This window comes from Peromyscus maniculatus, chromosome 21 (genome assembly GCF_049852395.1).
Source record: "Peromyscus maniculatus bairdii isolate BWxNUB_F1_BW_parent chromosome 21, HU_Pman_BW_mat_3.1, whole genome shotgun sequence".
NCBI lineage: Eukaryota > Metazoa > Chordata > Mammalia > Rodentia > Cricetidae > Peromyscus > Peromyscus maniculatus.
In genome coordinates this window covers 5067626-5081408 of record NC_134872.1, presented here as the reverse complement: position 1 = coordinate 5081408, position 13783 = coordinate 5067626, and the positions used below count along the sequence as shown (strand labels likewise).

The 13783-nt window shown below is 54.4% G+C and overlaps 1 protein-coding gene across 3 annotated transcripts in view; it reads right to left on the bottom strand.

The window, feature by feature from the left end:
• Itpr3 (inositol 1,4,5-trisphosphate receptor type 3) overlaps nucleotides 1–6503 on the bottom strand; it is a 71496-nt gene extending 64993 nt beyond the window's left edge. For 2 of the 3 annotated variants that reach the window (XM_006996585.4, XM_042266460.2), the window contains exon 1: nucleotides 6140–6503. In XM_006996585.4, coding sequence (XP_006996647.1) covers nucleotides 6140–6228 — 89 coding nt within the window. In that variant the 5' untranslated portion in view covers nucleotides 6229–6503. The remainder of the gene's footprint in view (nucleotides 1–6139) is intronic. The other variant, XM_006996584.4, reaches the window with a different exon arrangement.
• Nucleotides 6504–13783: the final 7280 nt, after the last annotated feature.

Sequence of the window (13783 nt, the reverse complement as noted above, 5' to 3'; positions counted from 1 at the left end):
GCTGCTAGCGCACAGAGCTGGCAGGACAGTCACAGCCACGGCAGCACCGTGACAGACACCTCGGAGTTGTTTCCTATTTTCTCCAGGGCACATGCTTGTTTTTAAATCAGGGGAAATACAGGGGTTTTTTTTGTTTTTGTTTTTTTTTGTTTTTTGTTTTTTTAAAACCCATGTTTGTAAACATGAGACTAGCTGAGGCTAAGCCACTGCCGTGGGCTAAAGAACCAAAGTGTAGAACCTCCTTCCAGTGAAGTCACATTTAAGCCAGGGCAGGTCTGAATGCACCTGGGGAATGCAGGCAGCTTGGGAGGGACCATCCTTCCTCCAGGAATTACAAGGTCTCACTTAAGGCTCAAAGGGCCCCGAAGAGTTAGCAAACCAGCTTGATGCTGTCCAGGACGCAACAGGCTAGGACTCGGTCCAGAAACAGGACCTGGCACACAGCAGGTACCTTAATGAAAGTTGGCCGATTGACTGCATGAAGTCCCTTGAGAGCAAAGAGACAGTTCTGAGCCGAGGAGCAGGCAGCCCGCACAGACAGGCTTCCTCACAGCCTGTTTGGGGCCCAGGTACACACGCAGGAAAGCAGGCGGGTTTGTGTACACCCGTGATCCCAACACGTGACAGCTCGAGGGGAAGACAGCGACCACAATTTTAAAGTCAGCCAGGGCTACACAGCAAGGCTGTCTCCAAAGACCAGAAGGTCTAGTCTAGGAAGGCTCTCATCTGTGCTGTGCTCCTCGGCGATGCGGCCCAGTAAGGGCTTCAAAAATAATAATAGATACATAAGTAAAAAAATAATTCCAGGAGTCTCCAAAAGCTTCAGCACTACCCACAGCTGAGTATCTGCCCTGGAACTGGGGGACACACACACTGGGGTGCTGGGAGCCCTGTGCACTCAGCAAGCCTTCTCCCACCAAGCTCCACCCCCAGCCCTCTTTCCCATCCTTGCAATCCTCCTGTCTCCACCTCCTGAGTAGCTGGGATGACGGGTCTGTGGCACCACATCCAGCTGGGAGCGAGATTTTCTTTTAAATACCCTGCATCCCAGACATTCCCAGGTCCAGCTTGAACACTGGGAATGTGCAGGGAGGGGCCGCGGAGAAGGCTCAGCCGTTAAAAGAAGTACTGCTCTTGCCGAGGACCCAAGCTCGGTTCACAGCATCCATGTTGGGCAGCTCATAATCACATAAACTCCAGCTCCCGGGGCATCCAATACCTTCTTCTGGACTCCATGTACCCCGACACACACACACTCACACACACACACACACACACACACACACACACACACACACACACACTTATAATTAAATCCAGCCCCAGGTGGATCCAATACCCTCTTCTGGTCTCCAGGGGTATCTGTACTCACCTTCGCCATGCCTCCCCCTCCCCACTCATAATTAAATTCTTTTTTCCTAGACAGGGTTTCACTATGTAGTCCTGGCTGTCCTGGACCTTGCTTTGTAGACCAGGCTGGCCTCTAACTCAGAAATCAGCCTGCCTCTGCCTCCTGAGGGCTGGGATTAAAGGCATGGGCCTTTACACCTGGCATTAAATCTTTTTTAAAGAGAAAGGCAGAGAATACACAGGGTGTGCTGGAGCTGTAACCCATCTGTCAGAACCCTAGGTTTGACCCCAGCATGGGGGTTGGGGGGGGCTACTCTGAGGAGGCAGAGTTGTGAAAATATCCAGTTAGTGATGGATCAGGGGCCAGGGAGCATGCTCCTGACGTTCCTGCCCCAGGGACCCTCATCTGGGAACCTGGGGCTCCTCACACTTCTGCCCATACTTCTTAGAGTCCTGGTCTCCATTACCCACCCTCCAAGATATGTTAGGTAAGGATAGAAAGTGACAGAGAGCGCTACAGGAGAAGGCGGGGCCCCTCAACCCTGACTACCTTACCATGGGGTGACCCGGTCCAGAGGTGCGGAGACACACCCCCAAAAGTGACCCCAGGGCTTCATGGGCAGCAAAGGCTTCTGACAAATGCCTCTTCAAGATTTAGTTTACGGGCTGGAGGGATGGCTCAGAGGTTTAGAGCACTGGCTGCTCTTCCAGAGGTCCTGAGTTCAATTCCCAGCAACCACATGGTGGCTCACAACCATCTGTAATGAGATCTTGCACCCTCCTCTGTATACATAATAAATAAATAAATCTTTAAAAAAAAAAAAAAGATTTAGTTCACCTGTACTCCCAGCTCAATCCCTGGGCCCTGCAGCCACCCTGAGGGCACTAAGAGGTCTCCAGGAGGCCAGATGGGTCCACCCTGCATTCTCAGGGCCACCTTCCTCTAGCCAACGGCCTGGAGCCACATCAACCCTCGCCCTCCTCCTCCTCCCTGATCTGCAGCTCTGGCCTTTGTCTCTCCACCTGGGTGAGGGGCGAGGCCAGCCACAGCCACGCTTCCCTGCCAGGAACAGGTGTGGGCCTGCTTCCCTGAGTCCCAACCACCTCCAGGATCCACTCCCCAGACCCCTCCCAGCCTCCCAACCCAGTTAATATACAATCTTCATGGGACCTCTAATTACCCAAGAGGTTTTAACTGGCTGTCTCAAGTGCTCAGGCCTCTACCAGCGTTTCCTGGCCTCTACGTTTCCTGGCCTCTACCGGCATTCCCTCGCCTCTACCAGAGTTCCCCCCCCCCCCACCTCCCCAGCGGGCCCAGCCTTCTGTCTTCAATTCATGTCACAGACTAAACAAATGCCAGACTCTGGGCACTGAGAGAGGCCCAGGAGCTCCATCACCCCGGCCCCAGGGCTCAAGACCCTGGGCACCAACAGCCTCAGGAAAGGCTGCAGGACCAGAGTTAAGGATGGAGGCAGACTGACTCTGAGTAAGACCCAGAGAGCCTCTAAGAGCCGCTTCCAGCCCCGGGGATGCAATTAAAATGCAGTATTGAAGACTGAGGTAGAGCTCAGTGGCATAGCACGGGAACCTGCCTGACAAATGCACCTAGCATGCACAGTTAGCATGCCTCAGACCAGCTTGCAGTTAGCATGCCTCAGACCAGCATGCACAGTTAGCATGCCTGAGAATGCAGTTAGCATGCCTCAGACCAGCATGCAGTTAGCATGCCTGATAATGCACAGTTAGCATGCTTCAGACCAGTATGCACAGTTAGCATGCCTGAGAATGCAGTTAGCATGCCTCAGACCAACATGCCCAGTCAGCATGCCTCAAACCAGCATGCAGTTAGCATGCCTGAGACCAGGGTCCAACTTCCAGCTCTGCAGAAAAGGAAGCAGAGGCATGCAGACCCCGGTTCAGTCTGACCGAACATGCAGGCTCTTGGAGTCTAGCTGCCAAGTTTGACCTTTTTTGCTTATCTGTCTGCCTTGTTTTTTGTTTTTTGGTTGGTTGGGTTTTTTTGAAGACAGGCTCTTTGTAGCTCAGGCTAGCCTTCAGCTCCTTATATAGCAGAGGTTGTCTTTCAATTCAGGATCCCCCCTGCTACCACTTCCCACGTGCTGGGGTTACAGACCCTACTCCACAGGACTATGGAGACCCTAGGGATGCTGCAGCTTGGGACTGGAGAGTCCACTTGGGTACAGTGAGTTACTACAGTGCGGCCACTCATTCTTCCGCAGCTGGAAGGCGGCTCCCTTCCTCTTCACAGGTCTCCAGCACAGTGCAGCCCCCACGAGGGCACAGCTGACTCACTAACCCTGCCAGTGCCTGCCCTGCCCTGCGAGTGAGTGTTAGCTGGGCCTACGGGGAGCCCGATGCCCACCAGAGAACGTCTGAAAACGTCACAGAAAGAACAGGGCTAATTCTGCCCTGGAAGGTGGGGTCTCAGCTTTCAAAAGAGGCCCCTTTGGGCTAGGTCTCAGAGGGTGGGACAGATTTACTCAGGCGGGCCGGCAGGAGCCACACAGGAGCAAAGGTAAAGAGACCAGGGGGGCGGTTCCAGGAAATGCACCTGAACTTCTGGCGAGGTGAGCTCAGATTAGGCCTAGGCCAGCACACCAGGCCAGGCTGTCCATCTTTTTTTTTTTTTTTTAAGGATTTATTTATTATGTATACAGTGTTTTTGCCTGCATGGCAGAAGAGGGCACCAGATCTCTTTACAGATGGTTGTGAGTCACCATGTGGTCGCTGGGAATTGAACTCAGGACCTCTGGAAGAGCAGTTGGTGCTCTTAACCTCTGAGCTATCTCTTCAGCCCATTTGTCCATCTTTTGGGGGGAGTTTCATAGGAAGGGGCTCCCTGGGGTCAGGGCCCTGAGACCTGCCCTGAGGTCCACGTGGACTAAAAGTAGCAAGCAGCTCCTGGGGCAGGAAGACGGTACACAGGGAACAGGGGAGCCGAGGCTGGCAGCATGGCTCGAGGCTTAAGAGAGCGGGCCTCTCTGGAAGAGGACCTGAGTTCACCCCCCAGCACCCACAAGATAGCTCACACCCGTGGGGACCCGACTACGCTCTCTTCTGGCCTCCACAGTCACTGAGCACCCACATGGTAATAATATGACATACTTGCAAGCAACACCATACACATAAAATAATTTGAGAGAGAGAGAGAGAGAGCATGCAGAGGGATTCCCAAATGAGGGAGCCTGCCTGAGGGTGGGAAAAGGGACCTTAGACCCTTCCCTTGGCTCTGTTAATCCTCAAGGTGCTTAAACAACATCCACCCAGTGCTCAATCCCGAGTCAGAAACATCCACAAAAGAAGTGGCTATTTTCCCAAAATGCTGCAGAGCTTGGGGGGAAGGGGGTTCCCACCTCGGGCTTCACCCCCCCACACACACACACACCCTGTTCCACAGCAGAATGTGAAGTGCTGACTGTGGACCTCCCCTGTATGGGGCCCTGGCACTGCTCAGATGCTGGCCCAGATGTGTGTGGCTCCACCCCTCTTCTCCGGGTAACTGCAGAGGAGAAACCTGATGGGGAGGTGTGTGTAGGAATCCACATCTGACCCAGGAGGTGTGTAGGAGAGCCTGAAGGATGCTGGGAGGGGGAAGGAATGCTGGAACTCCCATCTCAGCCTCCTCCGGCAAAGAGGCCCTTGTGGGTTCTCCTCCCTACGGCTCACTGAATTCCAGCCACCAGTGGAGAAACCCAGTGAGCCAGAAGCTTCCCACCTGCCCGACCAGTGTAGGGCTAGCCTGGGACCGAGGATACCCCACACACAGTTCCAAGGTCCCCACAGGAGGCACCCTCTGGGCAACTGAGTGTTGCTGGGAAAGATGAGGCCACAGAACATAGTCCCTCCCGCCCTCCTCGCCCCCGACCCCACCCCACCCTACCTTCCTCCCCCCACCTCCCCCCCCCACCCCGACGCGCGCAGGCGCACGCCAGCACTGAATGGGGCAAAAGGACCAGACCCTGGCCTGCACTCTCTCCATGTCTCCAGCAGCAAGGTGCCCAAGGGGCTCTCTAAAAAGATACAGGAACTCCACCCTCTCCTGGCTCAGAGGTCTGGCCCCAGCCTGGGACAGAATCGATTGCCTGCTTATCCAGCCTAGACCCTGGGGGGTGGCAGTCAGAATTAATTAATGTTTGTAAAGTGCTCTGGAGAACCTGGGACCAGGGGCGCCAGAGTTGCTGCACAGGAAATTGACGGGGAGAAGGGGCGGGGAGGGGGGAGAGGGGGGCCAGCTGGCCGAGACCTGGGTTGCCTGGACCGGGAGGGTAAAGAAAACACTCCTACTAAAGCCGGGATGCGACACAAGGTGAGTGAGAAAGTTCAACCCATCAAAAGCCGATTCAGGATGGGGCGATAGGGATGAGTGCCAGGCTGCAGTCGGAGCCAACCCTAGCACCCCACCCCCAACCCCAGCCAAGCACACCCAGGCCCTCTCCAACTCAGGCCCCAGACACCTGCCACCAGCACCACCCCAGGACCACTCGCAGAGGAAGTTCAAACCCCTCAGGCACGACCGAAGAAAAGGAGTGTGCCAGAAGTGGCGGGCTCAGTGGGCCCAGACGCCTCCTGCGAACTCCCCAGGGCGCCCAACTACTACCTGAGCAAACAGCGCACTTCCTTTCTCTAAGAGAGGGAGGCCAGTGCCCCCTCGCTTCTGGAGACTAGGGCGCCCAAGCCCGCCATCGAGGGGCAGGGGACTGGGCATCAAGAGACACGCAGCTGGTACGGCGGCCCCGACGCCCCCCCCCTTTGCCCTAGGCTCACTCACCCCAAAGTGCTGATGAAGCCATTGACTGAGCCCTCGGCGTATAGGGACACTATGTCCCCGATGTGAAGAAAGCTGGACATTTCGTTCATGGCTTTGGCCCTCCGGGGCTCGAGGTGGCAAGATTGCCCACGAGCGAGCTGCCAGGCTCGGCGCAGAGGACTGCAGCGCGCTGGGCGGAGAGGGGCGTTGTGCCACCTCGCAGCCCGGCGATCGGGACGATCGGGGCAGCCAGGACAGGCTGGCGGCTGCCCTGGCCCCCGGAGCGCGAGGAGGCGCGGTGCGGCCCGGGTCCGGGTGAGGAGGTGCCCGCGTCTCTGCGCGCCCACAGTCCTCCAGCCCGGCCCGGCCCGCGCGTACCTGCAGCTGGGAAGGAGCAGGAAGTCTGGGGCCGCCACACACATGCAAATCCCGCCTGGGAGGCGGGGAGGCCACACCCCGGCCCGCCCCCGCTGCAGCTCCCACGTGCACCCGCGCCCGGGGCTCTGCCTCCCCGACAGCGTGCGCGCGCGCCTGGATCCCCAAAAGTGCTCGGAGCGCCACCAGAGGACCCCGGGATCTAGCGTGCCCCCTAGACGGCTGTCCACTGGCACCGCGCTGCTCTTCGCGGCTCTCCACCCTTAGAGGTGGCCCACGCGTGGCGGAGCACACCGGGAACTTGGCCACGGTCACCCTGCGGCTACCGCGCCCAGCTGAGAGCCGTCTTGAGCCTAGACGCACGCTCAAGCCCTTAGCGTTGCAAATCAGGATTCATTTCTCTCGACATGAAAAGCCTTTTCATTGCACAATAGAAAGTGCTTGGACTTGGAGGGGAAATGAAGCAATGGGGTGGGTTTTATTTTTGTTGTTGTTGGGTTTTGGTTTTTTTTTTTCTCTCTCTCTCTCTCCTTTCTGTCTCTCTGCATTCCTTTGTACAAAGAGATCCAACTTCCGAATCAGTTCAGCCGCTCCCTCTCCGGGAGGAACTGACTCCAATTTCTCTTGGCTCCTTCTGTCTTTCCTTTAAAATAAATAATAGTGAAAGGGGGAAGAACATGAACTCCTCTAGTTAACAGTGCACCCCTGCGCCCACAGAAGCGAGTTCCCGTAGCCGGCCGGCTGGGGCAGCGCGCCAGGCCCTTGCTCACAAAGTTCAACCCTCAAACTCATCCCCAAGTCGCCTACTTTCTGTTCTGCGCCACGGAGCCTGGGCGTTTTTGCTTCGGAGTCTTTGGTTAGAACTCCTGAGATAAGAGTGCCCCCTGACACCCCCGTCGGTCACGTTTGCTCCCTCCCTCCCCCACCCCACCCCCGTGTTTCCTGAGGGGCGGGAGTGGGGGCGTTTGTCCCTTGAAGAAAAGAAGGAGGGGACTCGAGACAGAAGCAGGAAGAGACCCAGGAGGGGTGGAGACAGCCGGCAGCCGTGGGACAGCTGCTGACCTGGACAGAGAAGCCTAGCGCTCCTCGAGTGTGTGCGATTTTTACCAAGACCCTCAGAGCCGATGATAGTGGTTATCCAGGCCTTTAAGGGGGAAGTAGAGGCAGGAGGACCAGGAGTTCCTGGCGACATAGTAAGTCCGACTCTGACTCAAAAATTAAAAACAAAAACCAAAACCCGGCCTGGAGAGACGGCTCCGTGGTTAAGAGCTCTTCCAGAGGATGAGGGTTCCGGTCCCAGTATGCACATGGCAGCTCACAACTGTCTGTAACTCCAGTTCCAGGGGATCCAACACCCTCACACAGACACACAGGCAGGCAAAACACCAACGCACATAAAATAAAAATAGGCCAGGCAGTGGTGGTGCATGCCTTTAATTCCAGCACCCAGGAGGCAGAGGCAGGTGGATCTCTGAGTTCAAGGCCAGCCTGGTCTACAGAGCGAGTTCCAGGACATCCAGGACTACACAGAGAAATGCTGTCTTGAAAAACCAAAAACTGACTAAATAAATAAAGATAAAAACGGGGTCTGGAGAGATGGCTTCACAGTTAAGAGCACTTCCAGAGGATGTGGGTTCGGGTCCCAGCACCCACAAGGGGGCTCACAACTGTCTGTAACTCCAGTTCCAGGGGACCTGACACCCTCTTCTGGCCTCCGCAGGCACCAGGTACACTCCTGGTGCAAGATGTACATGCAAGCAAAACACCCATATACATAAAACAAATCAATAAAAGCATATAAAGACCCCAGAACTTGAATCGGGCACCACCTCCAGATTTCTGAGTTCTGTTTCTCTAGCACCCACAGTCCCGTCAATTTTACATCTGACCTTGACCTCATGCCTTCGTCCAGATATATCAGAAACAATACTTTCACAAACAATACTTTGAATGTTTGCCCTAACCTACTCGGTTGCTTTTTTAAAACAAAAACCAAGGTCTCGTGTAGCAAAGGCTGTAAAGGGAAGTGGTTTTTTTGGCTTACAGATTACAGTTGGTCCTCATGAGAAACCAGGGCAGGAACCTGGCCGAAGGAACTGAAGCCGAGGCCGTGGAGGAGCGCTGCTCACTGGCTTGCTCATCCTGCTTTCTTATACGACCCAGGCCCACCTGCCCAGGGTGGCATCGCCCACAGAAGTTGGAGCCCTCCTATATTAATCATTAATCAAGAAAATGTCCCCTAGGCTTGTCCACAGGCCCATCTGGTGGAGGCATTTTCTCAGCTGGGGGTCCCATTTCCAGATGTCCACAGCTGTGTCAAGTTGTCAAAAACTATATGGCTCATGGATGAAATAAGTTGTAACTATAGTTTTGAAAAAAAAAATCTTCTCTAGTGGACTCTCCCAAAAAGAGAAGCACCTGACAGCCCAGTCACACACAGGTTTCTGGGAACTGCAGTCTAAGGCCCTGCACTCACCAGCGTCTGGTGTAACCAGGGCTTCTGGGGTCTCAGACTGTGACATCGTAGGAAGGACCAGCCCTGGGATAGCTCCTCTTGGGTCTCATTCTTCCCTGGGGTTCCAGAGGGGGAAATATGCATTCATTCCAGATGCGTTTGTTAAAGTCCTACTGTGGTGGTTTGAATAAGAACGGCCCCATAGCCTGGAGGTGATAGAGCACGTCTTTAATCCCAGCTCTCGGGAGGCAGAGGCAGGAGGATCTCTGTGAGTTCCAGGACAGCCAGGGTTACACAGCGAAACTCTGTCTAGCAAAGCAAAACTAAAACAGCCCCACAGGTTCACACACCTGAATGCCCGTCACCAGGGGAGGGGCTTTTGATAGGATTAGAAGGACTAAGATTAGTTGTTGTGGGAAGTGTGTCCCTGGAGGTGGACTTTGATGTTTCAAAAGTGAAAGCAGGCCCAGTCTGTCTGTCTGTCTCTCTCTCTCTCTTTGTCTCTGCCTCTCTCTGTCTCTATCTCTGTCTCTGTCTCTCTCTGTCTCTGTCTCTCTCTCTGACTTCCTGTCTCTGTCTCTCTCTGTCTCTCTGTCTCTTTCTCTGTCTCTCTCTCCCTCTCTCTCTCCCCCTCTCTCCCTCCTTCCCTGTCTGTCTATCTGTCTGTCTCTCTCTCTGTATCTGCCTCTCTCTGTCTCTATCTCTGTCTCTGTCTCTCTCTGTCTCTGTCTCTCTCTCTGACTTCCTGTCTCTGTCTCTCTCTGTCTCTCTGTCTCTTTCTCTGTCTCTCTCTCCCTCTCTCTCTCCCCCCTCTCTCCCTCCTTCCCTGTCTGTCTATCTGTCTGTCTCTCTCTCTCTGTATCTGCCTCTCTCTGTCTCTGTCTCTGTCTGTCTCTGTCTCTATCTCTGTCTCTCTGTCTCTGTCTCTCTGTCTCTCTCTGTCTCTGCCTCTCTATGTCTCTCTCTGACTTTCTGTCTCTGTCTCTCTCTGTCTCTCTGTCTGTCTCTCCCTCTCTCTCTCCCCCCTCTCTCCCTCCTTCCCTGTCTGTCTGTCTGTGGATCAGGATGTAGCTCTCAACTCCTTCTCCAGCACCATCCTGCCATGCCTGCCGCCATGATGATAATGAGCTAAACCTCTGAAACTGTAAGCAAGCCCCCAATTAAATGCTTTCTTTTATAAAAGTTGCCTTGGGGGGAGGAGGCCCTAGAGAGATGGCTCGGTGGTTAAGAGCACTGGTTGCTCTTCCAGAGGTCCTGAATTCAATTCCCGGCACCCACATGGTGGCTCACAACCATCTGTAATGAGATCTGGCGCCCTCTTCTGGCCTGCAGGCAGAACACTGTATACATAATAAATAAATCTTTAAAAAATAAAATAAAAAAGTTGCCTTGGTTGTAGATTCCCTTCACAACAACAGATGGATGATTAAGACACCTACTATGTGCGGGGCCTCTGCTCCTCACCAGTTCCTGAGCAAGCCCGCCTTTTTCTCCTTCCGTGAGCGAAGAGGATGAAAAGCCATGGGTTGAACGCTGGCTCTCTGGTGACCACTCCAGACTCCCACCTCCCCGGTCCTTCTCTGGAGACCCAGAAAGATGTCACCACAATTCTGTCACCATCTCACAGCCAGGCAGAGGAAGTGCCTCCACCCCGGGCCTCCACGTCCCCATCAACCAAGAAAACGGTAGGCAGGCAGTAGGGAGCACTCCTCCCCATCCCAGTGAGAGGTCTGAGGAGGGAGACGCTCTGCCAGCCTCTGCTTCTGGGAATTCTGGAACCCGAGTCGGTTTCTACAGCAGCACCCGGGGCTCAGGCCGGTTGTCTGCTCCCGTCAAACCTGCCCCACTGTGAGCTCCTCCGTGAGTTCTGAGGTGGTAGTGTTTAAAGAAAAGTTCAGTCAGTTTAAAAAAAAAAGCTGCAGACTTTGGGTTGGAGTGCAGTTGAGCGGTAGGGTGGGCTAACCATCTGGGATCCCAGCCCCCAAAAACCCCTCTGTAAAGAAAAACCAGATGGACTCCGAGCTAGCTCAGTCCATGGCCCTGCAGCTTGAAGCTCTCCAGTCGCTCCCAGACAGTACAGTCTGCAGAACCCAGCCCAGTGGGCTGGACCCCCAACCCCCGACCTTCTCTCCCTCCCCAGTCTCTGCAGATACCAGGCTTGCCTTCAAGAAGGAAGCATGCTGTGGCCCAGGAGTGGGTCTGGGGACACGGCCATCCATAGAGTGTTTCCTAGCAGCCACGAAGCCCTGGGCTCCAGCCCTGTACTACATCAGTCAGGCCTGGCGTTATCTCAGCACACAACGCGTAGAGAGGCAGGAGGATCGGAAGTTCCTCAGCTACAGAGCAAGTTCTAAGGCAGCCGAGGTCACCAGAGACACTGTCTTAAGGAAGAGGGAAAGGCAAGAGTCTAGGAAAGCCATGTGGCACAAAGGGTCCAGGAGAGCCATGTGGCACGCACCTCTACCCAATTCGAGCCATTCTTGAGGCTGAGACAAGGACAACTGTGAGTTCCAGGCCGGCCTGGGCTATGAAGTAAAGACTCTGCCTCAATTGATGTCTCCAGCATCAAAACATGCTGGACATGGTGCTATATATCCTCAATTCCAGCATTTGAAAGTCAGAAGGATCTCTTTGAGTTCAAAACCAGCCTGGTCTACAAGGTGAGTTCTAGACCAGCCAGGGCTACACAGACACAGTGAGATCCCGTCTTTAAAAAAAAAAAAAGGAAGCCAGCACAGGCCTAGGTGGCTCCACAGCTAAGAGTACTTGTTGCTCTGGCAGAGGACACATGTGGTGGCTCTACCCCGCCTCCAAAGGCCTCAAAGACAAAATGAGGTGCCGGTCCACCAAAGTTCACCCAAGGGAACCAACGAGTTTATTCGGCTTACAGACAGAGCATGGGTGACCATGAGCAGCCACAGAAGGTCTGTACACTGCACAGTTGATAGCTTCCCTGTGACTAAATCAGGGGTTCTCAACCTGTGGGTCACGGCCCCTTTGGGGAGGTTCACATGTCAGGTATCCTGCATATCTGCTATTGACATTACAATTCATAACAGAAGCAAAATTACAGTTACAAAGTAGCAACAAAAATAATTTTATGGCTGGGGGTGGTCACCACAACATGAGGAACTGTATTAAAGGGTCACAGCATCAGGAAAGTTGAGAACCACTGTCACGGATGGAGTCCCCTCCCCTCAGCCTTCACACTTACATCCTCTAGCCTTCCCCCAAGACACGGGCAACTGGGGTAGAATTGCGTACATCTGATTGGGAAGGGCAGCTGGATAGTCGCGAGGGTCCCACGGCCTTCCATCCCGTCCTCCTGTGAGAGAAGGGAACGCATCAGCACGCCCAGCAGAACTCCCTATGGTGGAGGGTGCCCGGCTTGGAGGACAGTCCTACACAGCATCAGCCATCCATAACTCCAGTCTGGAGATCTGATGCCCTCTTCTGACCTTCTCAGGGACCAGGCATGCATAAGGTGCACATACATGCATACAAAGTACTCGCACACTTAAACAAATCTGAAAAACTTTCAAGAGAGAAAGAGAACATAAAGCAGATTTGCTTTTATTGTAGGGAACGGGCATCATCAGCTTCCTGGGAGACGCTCCTGGCTGGCCACGCAGGGTTGTGGCTCCTGAGGGGACATCCTCACCAGCACTTGTGACCGCCTCTTCAATTACCATCCAGTCTCCAGTCTTCCACTACCAGAGACCACGTGGCTGTGGTATTGTCTCTCCTTTCTGCTTCCCACCGTGAACTGAGGTCCTGCATGGAGTAGGTCTGTCTCCTCCCTCTGTGTCCTCAGGGCAGACACACGGAAAGGTTTTGTGAATTAGGTGGAGCTGAACTGGAAAGGACAGAGACAGTGGGAAAGGATGCAAATGAACCCAGAAACCAGAAGCCAGACCCCCAGCTCCCTGGGAACCCCAGCTCCCTGGGAATTCCTGGCTTGGGTGTGACAGCCCCCATTGGGGGAGGAGCTGCAGGAGATGCCTGAAGGAGCAGGGAAGGAGAATGGTGATCCAACTCTTCTGAGACCCAGGAAGGAAGTTGCCACTGTCCCCAAGGCAATATGTCAGCCTGGTGCAGGGCCCAACCTCAATGGCTGGGTGTCTCCTCGCACCTGATGGTCCCATCTCCCAGAGGAACCCCTCCCAGAGAGCAAGCAAAAGGGATGGAGGATCCTGCCAGGAGTGCCAAATAGGATTCCCAGAAGCCAGACTTGACTGAGGATCAAACTCAAGGCCTCATGCATGCTAGGCAAATGTGCTACCACTGTGCCACACCCTAGACATCCTTTTGTTTGTTTGTGGGTTTTTTGTTTGTTTGTTTGTTTGTTTGTTTTTGGTTTTTCAAGACAGGGTTTCGCTGTGTAGCCCTGGCTGTCCTGGATCTCACTCTGTAGACCAGGCTGTCCTCGAACTCGCAGAGATCCACCTGCCTCTGCCTCCTGAGCGCTGGGATTAAAGGTGTGCGCCACCGCCACTGGGCTTATCGTTTTAAACTTTATATGGAGAGACGGGGTCTCCGGTGTGTTACCCAGGCTAACCCGAAACCTGGTCTGTAACCCAGGCAGACCTTGAACTTGTGATCCTCTTGCATCAGCTTCTGTAGCCGCTGGGACTGCCGGCCTCCGTTACCAAGCCCGGCAATTCCACACAGTCTTCCATTCCAGACAATGTGAGTGCAGCGCTCCAGCAGAAGCAAGAAAATGTTCAGAAATCACAGCCAAGTTCTAAGTGTCCACGGGCAGACCCTGCGGGCAGCCCACCGGTGCTGCCCATCCAGGCTGGGATGAGGAGGCCTGGGGGTGGGGCTCCGACTTC